The sequence below is a fragment of the Carcharhinus amblyrhynchos genome, chromosome 10, assembly GCF_965287045.1.
Source record: "Carcharhinus amblyrhynchos chromosome 10, sCarAmb.v2.hapA, whole genome shotgun sequence".
NCBI classification, from domain to species: Eukaryota; Metazoa; Chordata; class Chondrichthyes; order Carcharhiniformes; family Carcharhinidae; genus Carcharhinus; species Carcharhinus amblyrhynchos.
The window spans coordinates 103788701-103809394 of NC_137333.1; the positions used below are offsets into that span (position 1 = coordinate 103788701).

Sequence of the window (20694 nt, forward strand, 5' to 3'; positions counted from 1 at the left end):
GTGGAGACACCAGCCTAAAGAAGGGTGGGTGTCATCTATGGGACAATTTGGTGTAATGGGTTAATAGAATTATTATTGTAATAAGTGCTCTAGACCATGGTGTAACAGTGATATTAGTAATTGTGTGCTGGACACTCAGGAGAGAGGATGGAAAATCTGTACTCCTGTGAGGCATACCCACTCCGTATGAATAAACCAGTTTGAAACAACCACATGGGTCAGACTAAAGGGGGAGGAGATGGCTGCTAAGAGCCAGCCCTCGACCCTTGCTGCCAATCCCTCATCCTTTGTCCCTCTTCCACTCCCATGACCTGAACCCTTTTACCTTCCCTACTGTTACTCCATTGTGCTCTGGAATCCAGTGAACACCCTCAGCCTCTGGAGGGTGCTGGACCAGCTGTAGCCATCGCCTTGCTGGTGGTACTGCCATTCAGTAGAGATGTTGACCAGCAGACCTTGGTGGGCAAGACTACTACCCCTGGATCCTTAATCCTGAGGTAAGGCCCACTGCTGGCCTGTCAAATGCCTGAGTGGCACTTAATGTGGTAGGTCTCCCCAGAAGGCAATAATATGGTGTTCTCGCTGTCTATCCAGCTGGTGGACAAGACCCCACCCCGTGACCTCCATTACAGCCCCGAACTCTGCTTTTCTCCCACTGGTATTGCTTCTCCTGCTGAGCATGTCCAAGAATTTCTTTCAGATTTCCAGCCTCTGCAGGGTTTTGGCTTTTGCAGGAAGCTCTGGAATTCTCACCGTGAACCTCTCTACGTCATACAACTCATTTCAAATGAGGCTTAAATTATACGTCTTTGACCAGTCGTCTGGCCACCAGTCCTTATGTTGCTGTGTCAGGTTTTGCTTGGTAATACTGCCCAGAAGTGCATTGGAACGTTTCGCCATCTTTACAAAGCTCTATCAATGCAATCTAATAAGATACTGCGGATGCTGGAATCTGAAACAATGCAAGTTGTTTGGCTCTGGATGTTTGCCATCCTTCCCTTATTATACAGGCACATGGACTGGAGGGAGTATGATTTAATAAGCTTTCTTAATAAATTCTGCAATACAGTCAGTTACTTGCAAAGCTCATGAGATGGTGAGTAGTTTTGCTCCCCATCAGAACTCATCACTTAGAAAGGAGGAAGGTAACAAATAAAGAGTTCACTTCTCATTCTAGCCTCGTGCAAGAATACAAAAAGTCCCTGGAGTGGCCAGTATCTTTCCTGAATTATTACCAACGGGCCTCGTCCCTGAATCTTAATCAGCCATGATCACAATGAGTGGCAGAACAAGCTCAAAGGGCTGAATGGCCTATGCCTGTTTCTAGTTTCTAAGTTTATGTTTTATGGTCCACATACCGGACATGAGATCCTAATGGTAAGATTACTGGGTTAGTAATCCCAAGACCTGGGCTAAAGATCCAGAGACGTGAATCATACAACCACTACATTTGATGTGATTTATTATAGTCACATGTATTAGTATGCAGTGAAAAGTATTGTTTCTTGTGCTATACAGATAAAGCATAACATTCATAGAGAAGGAAAGGAGAGAGTGCAGAATGTAGTGGTACAGTCGTAGCTGGGGTGTAGAGAGAGATCAGAGTGCAGAAGGACACCATTTAGCCCATTAAGTTTGCACCAGCTGTCTGGCAGAGGTTCCCACCCAGACCCTTTCCCCGTAACCCCACATGTTTACTGTGTTAATCCCTCTAATCTCCACATCTTGAGATACTAAAGAGCAATTTAGCATGGCCAATCCCCCTAACCTACACATCTTGAGATTCTAAAAGGCAATTTAGCATGGACAATCCATCTAACCTGCCCATCTTTGGAGTGTGGGAGGAAACTGGAGCACCCGAAGGAAACCCACTCAGACACGGGGAGAGTGTGCAGACTCCACACAGTCAGCCACCCAAGGCTGGAATCGAACTCAGGTCCTTGGTGCTGTGAGGCAGCAGTGCTAACCACTGTGCCACCATCCCATCCCCTGAGTTCAAACCCCACCACAGCAATAGAGGAATTTAAATTCGATTAAATAAATCTGGAATAAAAAAACAGTCTCTGTACTGGTGACCCAGAAGCTGTAGGATTGTCATTTAAATACCATCTGGTTCACCCTTTGGGGAAGGAAATCGTAGCTATTATTATCTGCCTGTGCTGCAGACATGAGTGATTGTGATCGCCGCCACTTCCTCCTTTGAACTAAATATCTGTAGCAGATTGCCGCCTTCTCCTTTGCTACTCCCCCTCCAGATTGCCAGAGGTTTTCATGCTAATCCAGTGTTTAATATCAGTTCTTATATGCTCATAACTGCTTTGACATGTACCTCTCTAATTCTGATCAAAGAAAAGGAAGATTTGCATTTGTATAACACTGTTTATGATCTCAAGATGCACAGATAAAAGAAAGTGCTGCAGGAACAGGCCATTTGGCCCTGCTGATCTTGTCATCCCCTTACTCCTCAAAGCCTCTCCACCATCTATTTATTTGAGAAAAGGCTTGATGTCTCTGTGAGGGAGAGGATCCGGGCGGCACGGTGGCACACTGGGTTAGCACTGCTGCCTCACAGTGCCAGGGGACCTGGGTTCGATTCCTGGCTTGGATCACTGTCTGTGCGGAGTCTGCACGTTCTCCCTGTGCCTGCATGGGTCGCCTCCAAGTGTTCCGGTTTCCTCCCACAATCCGAAAGACATAGAACATAGAAAAACTACAGTACAAACAGGCCCTTCGGCCCACAAGTTGCGCCGATGATATCCATACCTACTCGGCTTACCTATAACCCTCAATTCTATTAAGCTCCATGTACTCGTCCAGAAGTCTCTTAAAAGACCCTATCAAATTTGCTTCCACCACGACCGACAGCAGCCGATTCCACTCACCCACCACCCTCTGAGTGAAAAACTTACCCCTGACATCTCCTCTGTACCTGCTCCCCAGCACCTTAAACCTGTGTCCTCTCGTAGCAACCATTCCAGCCCTGGGGAAAAGCCTCTGAGAATCCACCCGATCTATACCTCTCAACATCTTTATAAACCTCTATCAGGTCACCTCTCATCCTTCGTCTCTCTCTAAGGAGAAAAGACTGAGCTGCCTCAACCTATCCTCATAAGACGTGCTTAGGTGCATTGGCCGTGCTAAATTCTCCCTCAGTGTACCCGAACAGGCGCTGGAGTGTGGCGACTAGGGGATTTTCAGTTACTTCATTGCAGTGTTAAAGTAAGCCTACTTGTGTCACTTTAAACTTTAATTGCAGGGTAGGGGAGCAAGGGAGAAGAGATAAGTGAGTGGAGGCTTGTGTGGAGTATAAACACAGACATATGCGTTAGGGGTGGGAGTAGGTCACCCGGCTCCTTGAGTCTGCTCTGCCAGAAGTGCCCACACTGCATTTCTTCCCAGTGTCGCCACTATCACCCCCTTCCCCCATTGCCCCCCCTCCCCCAAAAAACCCCCCATTGCAGTATCACTTCAGTTCCTGTCGGAACGTTCCTGTTGAGTCTGCTTCCGGATCACCACAACTCACTGTGTATTTAATCAAGGACAAATTCTCATCAATTATCTTGTTTTTACATTCTTGTCCCGGTGGCTGTAAAAATACTGCATTGATTTTGAAGTGTTTGGGGACAAGCTAAAGCTGGGAAGGAGCTTCAGAAATATTCGTTTTACCATTTTATTTTTCATTTGTTCTGTTCTTCCTTCTACCCTCATTCCTCTCCCTCCCCCTCCATCACCCACCCCTCCCCTCCCCTCCCCTCCATCACCCACCCCTCCCCTCCCCTCCCATCACCCACCCCTCCCCTCCCCTCCCCTCCCCTCCATCACCCTCCCCTCCCCTCCCCTCCATCACCCTCCCCTCCCCTCCCCTCCATCACCCACCCCTCGCCTCCCCTCCCCTCCCCTCCATCACCCACCCCTCCCCTCCCCTCCATCACCCACCCCTCCCCTCCCCTCCCTTCCATCACCCTCCCCTCCCCTCCCCTCCATCACCCACCCCTCCCCTCCCCTCCATCACCCACCTCTCCCCTCCCCTCCCCTCCCCTCCCCTCTCCTCCATCACCCACCCCACCCCACCCCTTCCCTTCCCTCCCCTCCTCCATCACCCAGCCCTCCTCTTCCCTCCATCACCCTCCCCTCCTCCCTCCCCTCCCCTCCCCTCCCCTCCATCACCCACCCCTCCCCTCTCCTCCATCCCCTGCCCCTCCATCCTTTCCTTTCCCAGGACATTGCTCCTAAAGGTATCCCAGTGGATTTTTCCTGATGCTTTTGGGTTGGCTCAGCACTAACCTCCTGTCTGTCCTGTGTTGCAGAGATCAACAATGGCATGGCCAATTCCGAAGATGGCTCCCTCTGCTCCGAGAGCGGCTTTGATGGATTTACACACGAGGCCGTCAGCCCCCTGGCCCGTCGCGGCGCCAAGATGCGGATCAACTGAGAGGCGCCCGCCAGCCTTCTCCCTTTTCATTATGCCCGATTTCAGGAGCAAGTCCATCTGCCACTACCCCCACCCTCACCTCCAATCTCCCACCCGCTCCCCCCTTTCCCCTCCACCCCTCTCTGCCGCCGTCTGCTCCCAGTTTCCCCCTCGAGCCGGGGAGATCACGGACTGTGATTCTTTTTTTCTTTGCTGTGAACTGACTTGACGACAGTGAACTGAAGGGGTGGGTAAGGGGCGTGGGGGACAGACCTCAGATCAGTGCTGTGCATGTGAAGGAAGAGGTCATTCCCTGCTCCCCCTGAAACAAATTCTCAGGCACCCCCCCCTCCCCCCCCCGCCAACTTTGCAGGTCTGAGGGAATGGGGTGGGGGCCGGTGGGATGTGAATGCAGGAACCTCTCGGACACCTGATGCCTGCCGGTTCAATCGTTCCTTGCTCTTGTGGAGAGATCCCACAGTTCTTGTGGAATCTGGTCTCCTCCTATTTTTCCCTTCCATTGGTTGGTTGTATGTTCAGTTTACATTTTGTGGGTATATAAAATTACATTTAAATATATATATATATATATATATGACAAAGCAACATTTTTACTTGGTGATAAGTATTCAGAGTCGCACACAGTGGTTTCTTTGGTTTATATTTTGGTGTGGAATGGCTCTGATAGTTTTGCAGTTGTCTTAATGCGCTATTCATCCCAAGCATGTTTGTTGGTGAACCCGGTCTCACCAACCCTAGTTGCTCATGTTCCTGGAGGCTTCATGACGTGACCTCTTAGTTCCAACCGCCTCACTCCATTGTCTTTCCTTTTTCCATTGTCTCCTTGACTGATAGATCCAAAGACAATAGGGGCAAGAAACATGTCTTTTTTTTAAAATGGTCCCTGTGATTCTTCTCCTCCTCCCTGGGCTAATCGCTGCGGTGCTCTGGAAGCTAATCTTCAATTCCTAGCGAGTCCAGGGAATTCCTGAATCTTTAATGTGAGGGATGTCAAACTCTGAGGTGACGGTGCTGTGGAAGAGTTTCACTGTGTTTCATCCAGCAAGATTCAGCAAGATGCATTCAGAATCAAAACTGCACGTACTGTTAAAACATAGATTTCTTTATTCTCCTTCTAGACTCCCTCAGCTGGTACAAGTGTATATGGTAGCCTTAAATGGACAAAATGCACAATACGATTTTCAATACACTACATCTCTCCCTTCTTGGTAAATGAGTCGTAGCGTATTTCTATGGTTTGTTTTCAAAATGTGAAGAATAAACTTTAAGCATAATTTGAATGTTTAACTTCACCAGTGACACTGTTACATCGGCAAACATTTGTGTTACTTTAATAATGCACTCAAGTCGTATGCAGTGGGATGAAGGATTTGCTCACCAACTGAAAATAATTCACTTTGTAATATGATCATTTCCAATATGGTGCATGTTTTCTCTCCCAAATAGGGCGTCATGTCACATCAGGTTGGCATTCAATATTTATGGTTCCAGTGCTTTGAAGAATGATGCATTTTATGTATTGATTTGTGAACTGCGCTTGGCAGTAACCATTGATCCTCTTGTGTTGGTCACAACAAATGGTTGGATGACATTGGGTGGTGCGGGGATCATTGTTTGCTTTCCAACACGACCATCATGTTTCACAAGAAATTTATCTCCTGGCTTCTGTGGCGTAACTCTGAATTTCACATTTCACTTTGCATTCACTCTCATTCAATCCTTCTGTTATCGATCGCATTCATGTACATGTTAATGGTGATTAGTTCCAGGGGTAGTTCAGGAAGACATGTCTGCTCAGGATGTACAAGAGTGGTATAGCTTCTGTAATAGAATGAGGATTCACTCTGTACTTGTGAAGCCAAGAGTGAATCCTCTTTACAGCTTTTATTTCCATCATTCACTCTCCACTGTAGCTGTACGCATCACTTTTTTCAATGTGTGCATAGATTTCCCCATTAGTCCTTGGCCAAATCGATGTGAGTTATTTTAATGAGTAAAGCCCAGAGAGTTCACAAATTTACTGAACTCGTGACTGTTGAAGAGAAGTCAATTGTCACTTCCCACCAAGGCAAAAATGTGATCACACTTTGGCATGACTGCTTCCCTTGAAGAATCATAAAATCCCTACAATGCAGAAGGAGGCCATTCAGCCCATTGAGACTGCATGACTCACTGAAAGAGCATCTCACCCAGGCCCCTCTCCACCCTGTCCCATCCCTGTAACCTGTGCATTTACCATGGCCACACATCAAGGCAAGTGATGGCCTAGTGGTATTAGCACTGGATTATTAATCCAAAAGCTCAGCTAATGTCCTGGAGATCTGGCTTCGAATCCTGCCATGGCAATTTGAATTCAATAAAAAAAAAATCTGGAATTAAGAATCTGTTGATGACCATGAAAGCATGGTCAATTGTCAGAAAAATCTGGTTGGGTCACTAATGGCCTTTAGGGAAGGAAATCTGCCATCTTTACCTGGTCTGGCCTACATGTGACTCCAGAGCCACAGCACTCTGGTTGATTCAGGCAACTAGGGATGGGCAATAAATGCTGGCCAGCCAGCAACGTCCGCATCCCACGAATCAATTAAAAAAAAATCCCTGGATGCTAAGGGATAGTGGTTTGTCACTGCAGTGAGGGGAAAGGTTTGTATTCCCTGATTTGTAGTGAATGGCCCAGTTCTGAAGTTTGCTGAATGTTTTGTCTTCTGTGAGAGTGACAGATCCTCCTGAATTTACTAGAATATTTATATTTGAGCAGCCAATGGTCACCATCACACGTGGCCAGTTGTTGTATCTGACCAAGAGCACGAAGCTACATTCAGTTCACCCACCTCTGCAGTGGCTGCATTCTTTTGCCCTTTTGCGGTGGTATGCATATTTCTACAAGCCCCTTGCCTGCGGAAGACATGTATCTGGTGTGAGTAAGCGTCAACGCAGTGGAAACATCATTTGGACAGGTTGCAATGGGCGAAATGGTGGAGCAGTGGAGATTTGATTTGATTTATTATTATCACATGTATTAATATATAGTGAAAAATATTGGTTCTTGAGACAAAGCATACCATTCATAGAGAAGGAAACGAGAGTGCAGAATGTAATAAAAACAAAGAACAACCCAGCACGGGAAACAGGCCCTTCGGCCCAACGAGCCCGCGCGCGCCGCATCACCCTACACCTACCCTGCCCTGTGTGTATGTGAATGGAACCCCTAATGTAGCCAGATTCAGGGGAGAATGGTGTCAATTTGGTACACCAATCAGCCTAAGAGCACATCTTTGGGGTGTGGGAGGGAACCGGAGCAACCACAGGGAGAATGCGCAAACTCCCACAGACACAGGCCCAAATCCATGTATCTGCACAGCGAGCAGTGATAGTCACTGAGCTGTTGCGGTGCCCGTCTGCTGGTCCAGGGTTAAGCATACACAACGACATGAAGTACTAGGCCACTCCCGGAACCTCCAAGAGCAGCCCATGCATGACCCACCGTGTGCATGCCCCTCGTTTGACAACAAGGTGGACCGACACCTGTGGAATAAAAAGACAAAACATTAACATGTAATACCACATTTCCGGTGTCGTCCCGAGGCTCTGACCCTATTTAATACCCTCTACTATAACCCTCCATCCCTGTTTCGCTCATGTGTCTATCTAAGTAAACCTTAAACAAGTCCAATGTGCGTGCCTGCCTCCACCACCTTACTTGGTAGCACGTTCCATACCCCCACGACCCTCTGCGTGAAAAACATTCCTCTCGTATCCAAATTATACTTCTCCCCCCTCACCCTTAGATTGTGACCTCTCGTAATTGTCCCCAATCTAGGGAAAAGCCTACCACTGTTGACTCTATCTATTCCCTTCATTATTTTATACACCTCTATCATATCACCCCTTAATCTCCGTCTTTCTAAGAAGAGCCCCAGTTTCTCCAACCTTTCACAGTCATAGCTAAGGTGTAGAGAAAGATCAACTTAATGAAAGTAGATCCATTCAAAAGTCTGACAGCAGCAGGGAAGAAGCTGTTCTTGAGCCACTTGGTCCATGATCTCATATTTTTGTATCTTTCTTCAGTGGAAGAAGGTGGAAGAGAGAATGTCTGGGATGCATTTCCTAAAGAGGCGGGAAGTATAGACAGTGTCAGTGGATGGGAGGCTGATTTGTGTAATGGATTGGGCTTCATTCATGACCGTTTTGTAGTTTCTTGGGGTCTTGGGCAGAGTAGGAGCCCATACCAAGCTGTGATACAACCAGAAAGAATGCTTTCTATGGTGCATCTGTAAAAGTTGGTGAGAGTCGTAGCTGACAATGTCACTGAACTAGTAACCCAGAGGCCCAGACTCATACTTTGGAGATGTGGCAGCTGCTGGAATTTAAGTTCTATTAATAAATCTGGAATATAAAGCTAGGCTCAGGAATGGTGACCATGGAATTATCATTGATGTAAACAAAGATCGGATTTACTAATGTCCTGGAATTGCACAGTGGTTAGCACTGCTGCCTCACAGCGCCAGGAACCCAGGTTCGATTCGAGTCTTGGGTGTTTGTCTGTGTGGAGTTTGCACTTTCTCCCCGTATCTGCATGGGTTTCCTCCGGGTGAATCATAGAAGCATCGAATCTTCGGTTCCCTCTTGCAGTCCAGGGATGTGTGGGTTAGGTGAATTGGCCATGGTAAGTGCATGGGTAGATCTGCGTAAGATGATTGCAGAAAGTCAGTGCAGACTTGATGGGCCAAATGGTCTCCTTCTGCACTCTAGAGATTCTGTGGTTCTTTAGGGAGGGAAATCTACTAGCCTTACTCCGATCTGAATTATGTGACACAAGATACACAGCAATGTGGTTGACTTTTAATTGTCCTCTGAATTGTTTGGTTCAAGGGTAATTAGGTATGGCAACAAATGCTGGCTTTGCCAGTGGCACCCATGAAAGAATAAAGACGTGTGGGTTAGGTGGATTGGCCATGCTAAATTGCCCCTTAGTGTCGCAGTGTAAATACATGGGATTAAGGGGCTAGGTCCTTGGTGGAATTGTTGTCAGTGCAGACTTGATGGGCTGAATGGCCACCTCCTGCACTGTCGGATTCTATGACTCCTCTCCAGAACTTGTATTGGACTCAAAACTTTAACTAGTTCTCTCTCCACAGATGCTTCCAGGCATGCTGAGATTTTCCAGCATTTTCTGTTCTTCGTTGAGACGACCAGTATCTAAGTAATTTTGTTGTTATTTTTGGTGTCTATTTTGCTATCTAATGAGTGCATCTGAAGACAATTGTTTCACATGTTATAGCTTTGTTGGCTATGAAATAACTTATTGGCACACTTTTAATTGTGCATCGTCATTTCATCTTGCATGGCGTAAGCTTCTTAGAGATCTGACAATTTTTCACCTCCACAGTAGGGAAGTAACACCTTTTGTCAGGTGTGATTGCAAAACCTGCCAATATGTGTTTTCAGAGCCAACATCTATATTCCTATCAAAATATTTGATTAAGATTAAGCTCCTTTCAGACAAAAATCTCTGTGATGAGCTGAGATTATTTTTGATTATGCATGTTTATTTTGGATGTGTGTGTGTGTGTGAGATTATTTATTAGTGTCATAAGTAGGCTTACATTAACACTGCAATGAAGTTATTGTGAAAATTCCCAGGTCGCCACACTCCGGTGCCTGTTTGGGTACACTGAGGGAGAATTTAGCACAGCCAATGCACCTAACCAGCACGTCTTTCAGACTGTGGGAGGAAACAGGAGCATCTGCAGGCAATACACGGGGAGAACATGCAGACTCCGAACCAAGCTGGGAATCAAACCCGAGCCCCTGGCGCTGTGAGGCCACAGTGTTCACCACTATGCCACCTTGTACATGGTGCAGGCCTTCCCGTCGCTAATCCCTGTCTCTCTGTCTAACCACGAGCTACAGCCTCACTGCATTTCTTGCCACATCTCCAACTTAACATGCTGTCTGCGGAAAGTGGACAAAAACCTTTCTAAAGTTTCGGACCTGCATGAGTATTACCCAAAATGCATGTTTCACTACATGACAGTCTATTGCATACTTGAGCCCTGAAGTGATGCAGTAGCATTGAGTTGTAAAGTAAAATTTATTTATCAGTCACAAGTACATTAACAGTGCAATGAAGTTACTGTGAAAAACCCCCTAGTCACCACAATCCAGAGACTGTTCAGGTCAACGCACCTAACCAGCACATCTTTCAGAATGTGGGAAGAAACCGGAGGAAACCCACACAGATACGGGGAGAATGTGCAGATTCGGCACAGACAGTGACCCAAGCCGGGAATTGAACCTGGGACCCTGGCGCTGCAGAACAGCAGTGCTAACCACTGTGCTACTGCGCCACCACTTGTTGCATGGGCTTGTCAACTCTGGGCCTGTTTGCAGAGGTTTCCTCGCATGAGGTCTGCCTCCGACTGCCTCACTATCACACACCTGCCATTGGCTACCTGAATGTCCCTCCTGAATGACATTAACACCTTGCCGCACCAATTGGAAAACCAACTGTCCAGTTCACTATTCACTGTCCAATTGGATGATTCTTAACTGGATAGCATTTTTTTTTAAAGAAAAACAGAAAACGCTGAAAAATCTCAGCAGGTCCGACAGCCTCTGCGGAGAGAGAGAAAACAGAGCTAAATGTTTCAAGTCTGGGTGACTGGCTCTATCCTCTCTCGATGTGGAGATGCCGGCGTTGGACTGGGGTAAACACAGTAAGAAAGTCTCACAACACCAGGTTAAAGTCCAACCAGTTTATTTGATAGTAAACCCACAAGCTTTCGGGGTTTGCCCCTTCCTCAGGTGAGTTGCAAATTTTCCAGCATTTTCTGTTTTGGATTCCAGCATCCACAGTAATTTTGTTTTCTTAAAAACTCAATATTTGCAACATGAATAGACAAAAGTGTCCAATGAAAATTAAGACAAAATCTGCATTTTGAAAGCTTCTTGAGTCTTTCCTTTCCAACTGTTCCTGAGGAATTGAGAACAGATCAAAGGAGTGGCCTCTGCCCTGGGGCTCTCAGCTGCTTGTGTCATTAGTTTATATGCATTTGTTTAAATGTACTTACAAAAATGTCCAAAATAGTCTGCCAGTGCTGTCCCAATTATCCGGTCTCAACAGAGTGGCACGGTGGCACAGTTGTTAACACTGCTGCTCCACAGTGCCAGGGACCCAAGTTCAGTTCCAGGCCTCGGGTCACTTTTCGTGCCGAGTTTGCACATTCCCCCCCCATGTCTGCGTGGGTCTACTCCGGGTGCTCCGGTTTCCTCTCTCAGTCCAAAGATGTATGGGTTAGGTGGATTGGCCATGCTAAATTGACCCTGGTGTCAAGGGATTAGCAGGGTAAATGCGTGGGGTTACAAGGATAGGGCCTGTGTGGGATTGTGGTCAGTGCAGATTTGATGGGCCAAATGGCCTCCTTTCTGCATTGTAGGGATTCTATGATCTTCAGAGATATTGCGTGTCTACTGAAGAAGTGCAAAGGACCTTCTTAGTCCACACATACGGACTTACTTGGAAATTGCAAGGGATGTTTAAATTTCCAATGAGCAAATCTCCTGTTCTCTGGAACTTCCGTGAATATCTGAGTCAGAGGCATTGGACGATATTTACCTGGATAGTTAGTTGGGAAATGTTAGACAGATTCCGACCTTGTCTAACACCTAGGTAATTAGAGAACCAATCCCGCTGAACTACCCACCTCTGACCCAACTCAACTACCCTCCTAACCAGACTTGATACCTCCCTGACCCGACTACCCTTCTGCCCAGACCAGGCCTGACTAGCTATACTACCCGACTACCATATCCATCTGAAAGGAGGATACATACAGGTCTCCCCCTGACTATTCTGCTCAGACAGAGTTCCCAAAAGGATGCTGCACTGCGGATTGTGGTGACAGCTGGAACTGGAAAACTCTGGAAAAACTGTGCAATTGGGATGAATCGGGAATTTCCGGGCGCAAGGATAGTAAAATAACAACAATCCACTAACAATAACATAAGAACAGAATAACATAAGAACTAGGAGCAGGAGTTGGCCATCTGGCCCCTCGAGCCTGCTCCACCATTCAATAAGATCATGGCTGATCTTTTCGTGAACTCGGCTCCACTTACCCACCTGCTCATCGTAACCCTTAATTCCTTTACTGTTCAAAAATTTATCTATTCTTATCTTAAAAACATTCAATGAGGGAGCCTCAACTGCTTCACTGGGCAGAAAATTCCACAGATTCACAACCCTTTGTGTGAAGAAGTTCCTCCTCAACTCAGTCCTAAATCTACTTCTCCTTATTTTGTGGCTATGCCCCAAAACTAGTCAAACTAGTTCTAGTTTCACCCACCAGTGGAAACAACTTCCTTGTTTCTATCTTATCTATTTTCTTCATAATCTTATATGTTTCGATAAGATCTCCCCCCCATTCTTCTGAATTCCAATGAGTATAACCCCAGGCTAATCAGTCTCTCATAAGCCAACCCTCTCAACTCTGGAATCAACCTAGTGAATCTCCTCTGCACCCCCTCCAGCGCCAGTATATCCTTTCTCAAGTAAAGGCTCAATGGGCCTCTATGACCCTGTATATCCTTTTTCTCCATATCCTTTTTCTCTATATCCTTTTCTCAAGTAAGGAGATCAAAATTGTACAGCTGTTTTTAAACTCCATCCCTCTAGCAATGAAGGACAAAATTCCATTTGCCTTCTTAATGACCTGCTGCACCTGCAAACCAACTCCTTGAGATTCCTGCACAAGGACACTCAGGTCCCTCTGCAGAGTAGCATACTGCAATTTTTTACCACTTAAATAATGGTCCATTTTGCTGTTGTTCCCACCAAAATGGATGACCTCACATTTACCAACATTGTATTCCATCTGTTAGACCCTCGTCCACTCACTTAGATCATTGATCATAGAAACCCTACAGTGCAGAAAGAGGCCCTTCAGCCCATCGAGTCTGCACCGAACACAGTCCCACCCAGGCCCTACCCCCATACCGCTACATATTATACCTCCCTCTTATCTATGCATCCCAGGACACTAAGGGGCAATTACGTAGCATAGCCAATCAACCTAACCTGCACATCTTTGGACTGTGGGAGGAAACTGGAGTACCCGGAGGAAACCCACGCAGACATGAGGAGAATGTGCAAACTTCATACAGACAGTGACCCGAGCCGGGAATCAAATCCAGGTCCCTGGAGCTGTGAAGCAGCAGTGCTAACCACCATGCTGCCCAAAATAGATTCCTACTGTACAGAAGGAGGCCATTCAGCCCATTGAGTCTGGACTGACCACAATCCCATCCAGGCCCTATTCCTGTTACCCTGCGAATTCCTCTGACGCTAGGCTCAATTTAGCATAGCCAATCAACATAATGCGCGCATCTTAGACTATCCATTAGACTAACCACTTAGACTATCTATACCCCTTTGCAGACTTTATGTCCGCTGCACACTTTGCTCTTCCACCCATTTTAGTGTCATCTGTGAATTTTGACAAACTACACTTGGTCTCCAACTCCAAATCATCTATGTAATTAGTAAACAATTTCGGTCACAACACTGATCCCTCAGGCGCACCACTAGTCACTGATCGCCAACCAGAAAAGCACTCATTTACTTCCACTCTTTTTGCTTTCTGTTAATTAACCAATCCTCTATCCATGCTAATACATTACCCGTAACACTGTGCACCTTTGGTGCGGCACCTTGTCAAATGCTTTCTGGAAATCCAGATTCCCCATTGTCCACTGCACATGGAAAGTTCTCAAAGAATTCCACCAAATTAGTCAAACATGCCCTTCCCTTCATGAACCCATGCTGTGTCTTACCAATGGGACAATTTATATCCGGATGTCTTACTATTTCTCCCTTGATGATAGAATCAAGTTTTTTCCCTACTACAGAAGTTAAGCTTACCAGCCTAAAGTTACCTGTCTTTTGTCTATCTCCTTTTTTCAAACAGTGGCATCACATTTGCTGTTTTCCAATCTGCGGGAAGCACCCCAGAGTCCAGAGAATTTTGGTAAATTACCACTAGTGCATTTGATATTTCCCCCACCATCTCTTTTAGTACCTTGGGATGCATTCCATCAGGATCAGGAGACTTGTCTATCTTTAGCCCCATTAACTTGCCCAACACTCCCTCATCCTTGATAATGATAGCTTCTAGGTTCTCACCTGCCATAGCCTTCCTGTCAGTAATTATTTGCATGTTATTTGTGTCTTCCACTGCGAAGACCGACACAAAATACCTGTTCAATGCCTAAGCCATTTTCTCATTTCCAGTTATTACATCCCCCTTCTTGTCGTCTAAAGGACCAATGCTTATGTTAGCCACTCTTTTTCATTTTACATATTTGTAGAAACTTTTGCTATCTTTTTGTATTCTGAACTAGTATATTCTCATAGTCCATCTTACTTTTCTTTATAGTCTCTTTCATGGCTTTCTGCTGACCTTTAAAGATTTCCCAATCCTCTAGTTTCCCACTAATCTTTACCACTTTGTATGCATTTTCTTTCAATTTGATACCCTCCTTTATTTCCTCAGATATCCATGGCTGATTATCTCTTTTTCTACTGTCCTTCCTTAACACTGGTATATACTTTTGCTGACCACTGTGAAAGATCGCTTTGAAAGTCCTCCACTGTTCAATTGTCCCACCATTAAGTTTTTGCTCCCAGACTATCTGAGCCCACTCTTCCCTCTTCCCATTATATTCTCCTTTGTTTAAGCACAAGCATAAGGTATTGGATTTTACCTTCTCATGCTCCATCTGTATTTTAAATTCAACAATATTGTGATCGCTCCTTCCAAGAGGATCCCTAATTGTAAGATCATTAATTATTCCCACCTCATTATACAGCACCAGATCTAGGATAGCTTCCTCCCTAGTAGGTTCCATTATATGCTGTTCAAGGAAAGTATTACGGATACATTCCATGAACTCCTCCTGAAGGCTGTGTTGACTGACCTGGTTTGACCAATTGATATGTAGATTAAAATCCCCCATGATAATTGCTGTATCATTTTTATATGCATCAGTTATTTCTTTGTTTATTTCTCGACCCATCATAGTGTCATTATTAGGTGGCCTATGAATTATGCCTATCAGTGACTTTTTCTCCTTCCTATTTCTAATTTTCACCCAAATAGACTCAACCGTTCTTTCCATAGAATCTATATCATCTCTCAAATCCTTAAATACAGTAAGAAGTCTCACAACACCAGGTTAAAGTCCAACAGGTTTATTTGGTAGCACTAGCTTTTGGAGTGCTGCCCCTTCATCAGGTGGGTAGGAGTTCTATTCACAAATAGGGCATATAAAGACACAAACTCAATTTACAAAATAATAATCTACATCATGACTATCACCAACACCGCAAACTGCTGGCACCAAGCGGAGAGGATCTCGAAGAAGATCGCGCAGACATCAAGTTTCTACAACGATGCAAGATTTAGTTTATGTCATTATATGCCCTGTTTGTGAATAGAACTTCCACTCACCTGTCGAATGGCAGCGCTCTGAAAGCTAGTGGCTTTTGCTACCAAATAAACCTGTTGGACTTTAACCTGGTGTTGAGGGACTTCTTACTGTGTTTACCCCAGTCCAATGCCGGCATCTCCACCTCATGTCATTCTTAAATATCAGAACTACACCACCTCCCTTACCTTCCTGTCGGTCCCTCCAAACAGTCTGATACTCCTGGATATTCAACTCCCAGTTGTGACCATCCTGCAACCATGTCTCTGTAACGGCCGCCAAATCATACTCATTCGCAATAATTTGTGCTGTCAACTCATTTATCTCGTTTCGAATGCTACGAGTATTCAGATAAAGTGCCCTAATGCTAGCTTTTGTACCTTCTTTTTGAATTCTAACACTTCCATTAATAACATCTCCTGAGTTCTCCTTCCTTTTAACTTTTTTCCTGATTTTTGATGTAGTTGGAACCTTCTCCCCACATTTTGTCCTTGCTCCCTCCTTCTCTGACTCCTTACATAGGTTCCCATCCCCCTGGCATGTTAGTTTAAACCCTCCCCAACCACTCTAGCAAACGGTCCCCCTAGGACATTAGCCCCAGTCCTCCCCAGGTGTAACCTGTCCAATTTGTACAGGTCCCACCTCCCCCAGAATCGGTCCCAATATCCCAGGAATCTGAAACTCTCCCCTGATTGTATCGGATAACGTATTTATCCGATACATTCTCTCATTTCTACTCTGACTAACTTGTGGCACTAGTAGTGAGCCTGAGATCACTACCTTTGAGGTCCAATTTCTTAACTTTCTTCCTAGCTCCCTGTGTTCTGCTTTTAGGACCTCAGGCCTTTTTTTAACCTATGTCATTTGTACCAACGTGTACTATAACCACTGGCTGTTCGTCCTCCTGCTTCAGACTGTCCTGCAGCTGCTCTGAGACATCCTTGACCCTAGTACCAGGGAAACAACATACCATCCTGGAGTCTTGTTTGCAGCCACAGAAATGCCTGCCTATTCCCCTTACAATTGAATCCCCTGTAACTATTCCACTGGCACACTTTTTACCCTTCCCCTCTGCAGCAGAACCAACCATGGTGCAATGGGTTTGGCTGCTGCTGCTTTCCCCAGAGAGGTCATTCCTCTCAACAATATCCAAAGTTGTAAATTTGTTTTGCAGGGGAATGGTCACAGGAAATTCCTGCACTACCTGCCTACCTCTCTTGCTCTGTCTGGTGGACACCCATTCCCTTCCTGCTTGTGGAGTCTGAGCCTACGGTGTGACCACCTCTCTATAGGTGCTATCCGCAATACTCTCTGACTCGCGGATGCTCCATGGTGTCTCCAGCTGCCACGCCAGCTCGGAAACTCGAGCTCCCAGGAGCTGTAGCTGGAGACCTTTCCTGCCCACATGCTGACCCAGGGGACTGGAACTGTACCCTGCCTCCCACATGGAGCAAGAGGAGCAAGTCACAGCTTGGAGTTCTCCTGTCACATCTTACACCTTTAAATTAAACGTTTGAAAGATGTTTTGTTTCAGATATATACAATTTTCTAGGGCCCTTCTTTCTTGCTCCTGTTACTACCAAGTATACCCTTTTCAAACAATAAATCACAGAGTTTACACAGGAATACTATAGTAGTGTACAACAACTACAACGCCAAGAGCAAAAAGAAAAAACATCAATCAGCACTCTCGTTTATAGCCTCTGCTGCCTGCGTCACCTAACTCCCCGTGTTCACCCAACTCCAAAAGCACTCCTCTCAGTCAGACAGTACTCACGGTGCAGACAGAGCAGCACTCTGAGGCCTCTGTTTTTGTAGGCACAACTTACAAGGCCCTGGACCTGATTTTAACTAGTACAAACAACCAGCCAAGTTCAGTTGAGAGCTGATTCCTGTTCCAGGAATACACTAAAGTGCAGTTTTTCACTTTCCAAATAAGAACTAATTAAGCTCCCCCTGAAAGTAAGTCATTGCTGCTTGGATGATATGGTAAAAAGTCTGACAACACCAGGTTTTAGTCCAACCTATTTATTTGATAATATACTCACTAGCTTTCGGGGTTACCCCCTTCGTCAGGTGAATGGAGAGTTCTGGCGAATACCTGACGAAGGGGGTAACCCCGAAAGCTAGTGAGTATATTATCAAATAAATAGGTTGGACTAAAACCTGGTGTTGTCAGACTTTTTACTGTGTTTACGCCAGTCCAACGCCGGCTTACCCACATCATGGATGATATGGGCCAGGCCAGGGAAGGACAGCAGATTTCCTTCACTAAAGAATGTGAGTGAACCAGATGGGTTTTTCCGACAATCACCAATGATGTTATGGTCATCAGTAGATTCTTAATTCCAGATTTTTTATTGAATTCAAATTCCACCATCTGCCGTGGCGGGATTCGAACCAGGGTCCCCAGAACATTCACTAAGTTTCTGGATTCATAGTCTAGCGATAATACCACTAGCCAGCACCTCCTTGCTGGCTAGTGGCTCCTTGCTCCTTAAACTTTTGTTGGGCAGATTCTCTGCTCCTGGAACCTTGCACAAATGTCTCTCATGTTGATTTGGAGTCAGCAACTTGGGATAGAACACAGAACATTACAGCGCAGTACAGGCCCTTCAGCCCTCGATGTTGTGCCAACCAGTGGAGCCAATCTAATGACCCTCTAACCTAAACTATTCCAATGTTATCCATATGCCTATCCACTGACCATTTGAATGCCCTTAAAGTTGGCGAGTCCACAACTGCTGCAGGCAGGGCATTCCACACCCTTACTACCCTCTGAGTAAAGAATCTACTTCTGACATCCGTCCTATAATTACCACCCCTCAATTTAAAGCTATGTCCCCTCATGTTAGCCATCCGAAGAAAAAGGCTCTCACTGTCCACCCTATCTAACCCTCTGATCATCTTGTATGCCTCAATTAGGTCACCTCTTAACCTTCTTCTCTCTAACGAAAATAACCTCATGTCCCTCAGCCTTTCCTCTGCAGCTTATCTATGTCCCTCTGCAAACTGTAACATCCATCCTCACTGTCTACAACTCCTCCGATTTTAGTGTCCCATAGATCTGTGGGTCTTGCCTGGATAGTTAACCAGGAAATCTTATCGACATTAACACCTGGGTAGCTCTAAAACTGCACCCCAATCTGACTCAGCTACTGCCCTACCCAACCTGCCTTTCTCCCACAGCCTCACACTGAACCTGACCCAACTATTCCCTTGACTGGACTACCTCCCCTAACCAGACCCAGCGATCGCCTCCCACCCCCACCCCCAACCCCCTGAGACTGACAACCCTCCAAACACTCAGATACTTCCCCGATCGACCTGATTCTCAATCCAATCATCCCCCTCCATACTGGACTCCCCAACCCCACTCCTGTTTTCCACCCCACCTTGCCCCAAACTGGACGGGCTCCCCAGCCCTCCATTCCCTCCAACTCCACCACCCCACTCCCCCCATCCCCACCCCGCTAGCCGGACCTGACCAGCTCCCCTGACCAGAGCAGTCGGAACACCCAACTGCTCCCCTGGCTGAACCCGGTTACTCTCCGATCACCCAAGTCCTTACCCACCTCGGCACCTGACCCATTCGCTCGCTCACTTGTACATGAAGCTATACTCAAAGGCTGGACCTTTAAGCTTATAAGATGGGTTACAGCAGGGAGTGCTGTGAGAAGGGGTCACATCCTGTATCTCTTTCTCCCACAGGGTCGCTGAATTGCGCAGCAGACTCTGGTCGGAAGATTCTTCACCCACAGAGACGATCCCATTATTGCCATCGGCTCAACATTGACCCTTCCAACCCTTACACTAATTTTAAAATTCTCCATCCTGTTTCCTCCCAGTCTTTGTTTTCTCAATAAACAAGCCACAATATATTCAATTCTGCCCAATAAGTTATGAGTTAAAATTTCAAGTTTATTTATTAGTGTCACAAGTAGGCTTACATTAACACTGCAATGAAGTTACTGTGAAAATCCCCTAGTAGCTACAATTCCGTCGCCTTTTCGGGTACACTGAGGGAGAATTTAGCACGACCAAAGCACCCAACCAGCACGTCTTTCGGGCTGCGGGAGGAAACCGGAGCATCCATGGGAACCCACGCAGACACGGGGAGAGTGTGCAGACTCCACACAGACAGTGACCCAAGCCAGGAATCGAACCCTAGTCCCTGGCGCTGTGCGGCAGTAGTGCTAACCCACTGCACGTTGTCTGTCTCCACTCACTTTGTGATAAGATGCATAACAATGCTCTGAACACACCTAGCAAGGCACTCAGTTCAAGGACAATCAGGGATGGGCCATTAACGCTGACCCAGCCAGCAACATCCACTTCCCATTTGACACAGAGGGTAGGGAATGTCTGGAACGCGGTGCCCAGGGAGGTGGTGGGAGCAGGTTCTATGGCGGAATTTAAGGATTAACTCGACGAATAGAATCATAGAATTCCTACAATACAGAAAGAGGCCTTTCGGCCCATCGAGTCTGCACCGACCACAATCCCACCCAGGCCCTACCTCCACATATTTACCCACTACTCCCTCTAACCTACATACCTCAGGACACTAGGGGCAATTTTAGCATGGCCAATCAACCTAACCCACACATCTTTGGTCTGTAGGAGGAAACCGGAGCACCCGGAGGAAACTCATGCAGACACGAGGAGAATGTGCAAACTCCACACAGACACTGACCCAAGCCAGGAATCGAACCCGGGTCCCTGGAACTGTGAGGCAGCAGTGCTAACCACTGTACCACCCTGAATACATGAAT

At 46.2% G+C, this 20694-nt stretch overlaps 1 protein-coding gene across 2 annotated transcripts in view; it reads left to right on the forward strand.

Annotated features, from left to right (window-relative positions):
* Positions 1–5706, forward strand: part of gdpd5b (glycerophosphodiester phosphodiesterase domain containing 5b) — a 238203-nt gene extending 232497 nt beyond the window's left edge. The window contains exon 16 of one of the 2 annotated variants that reach the window (XM_080197703.1): positions 4308–5706. In XM_080197703.1, coding sequence (XP_080053829.1) covers positions 4308–4432 — 125 coding nt within the window. In that variant the 3' untranslated portion in view covers positions 4433–5706. The remainder of the gene's footprint in view (positions 1–4307) is intronic. The other variant, XM_080197704.1, reaches the window with a different exon arrangement.
* The last annotated feature ends 14988 nt before the right edge of the window (positions 5707–20694 follow it).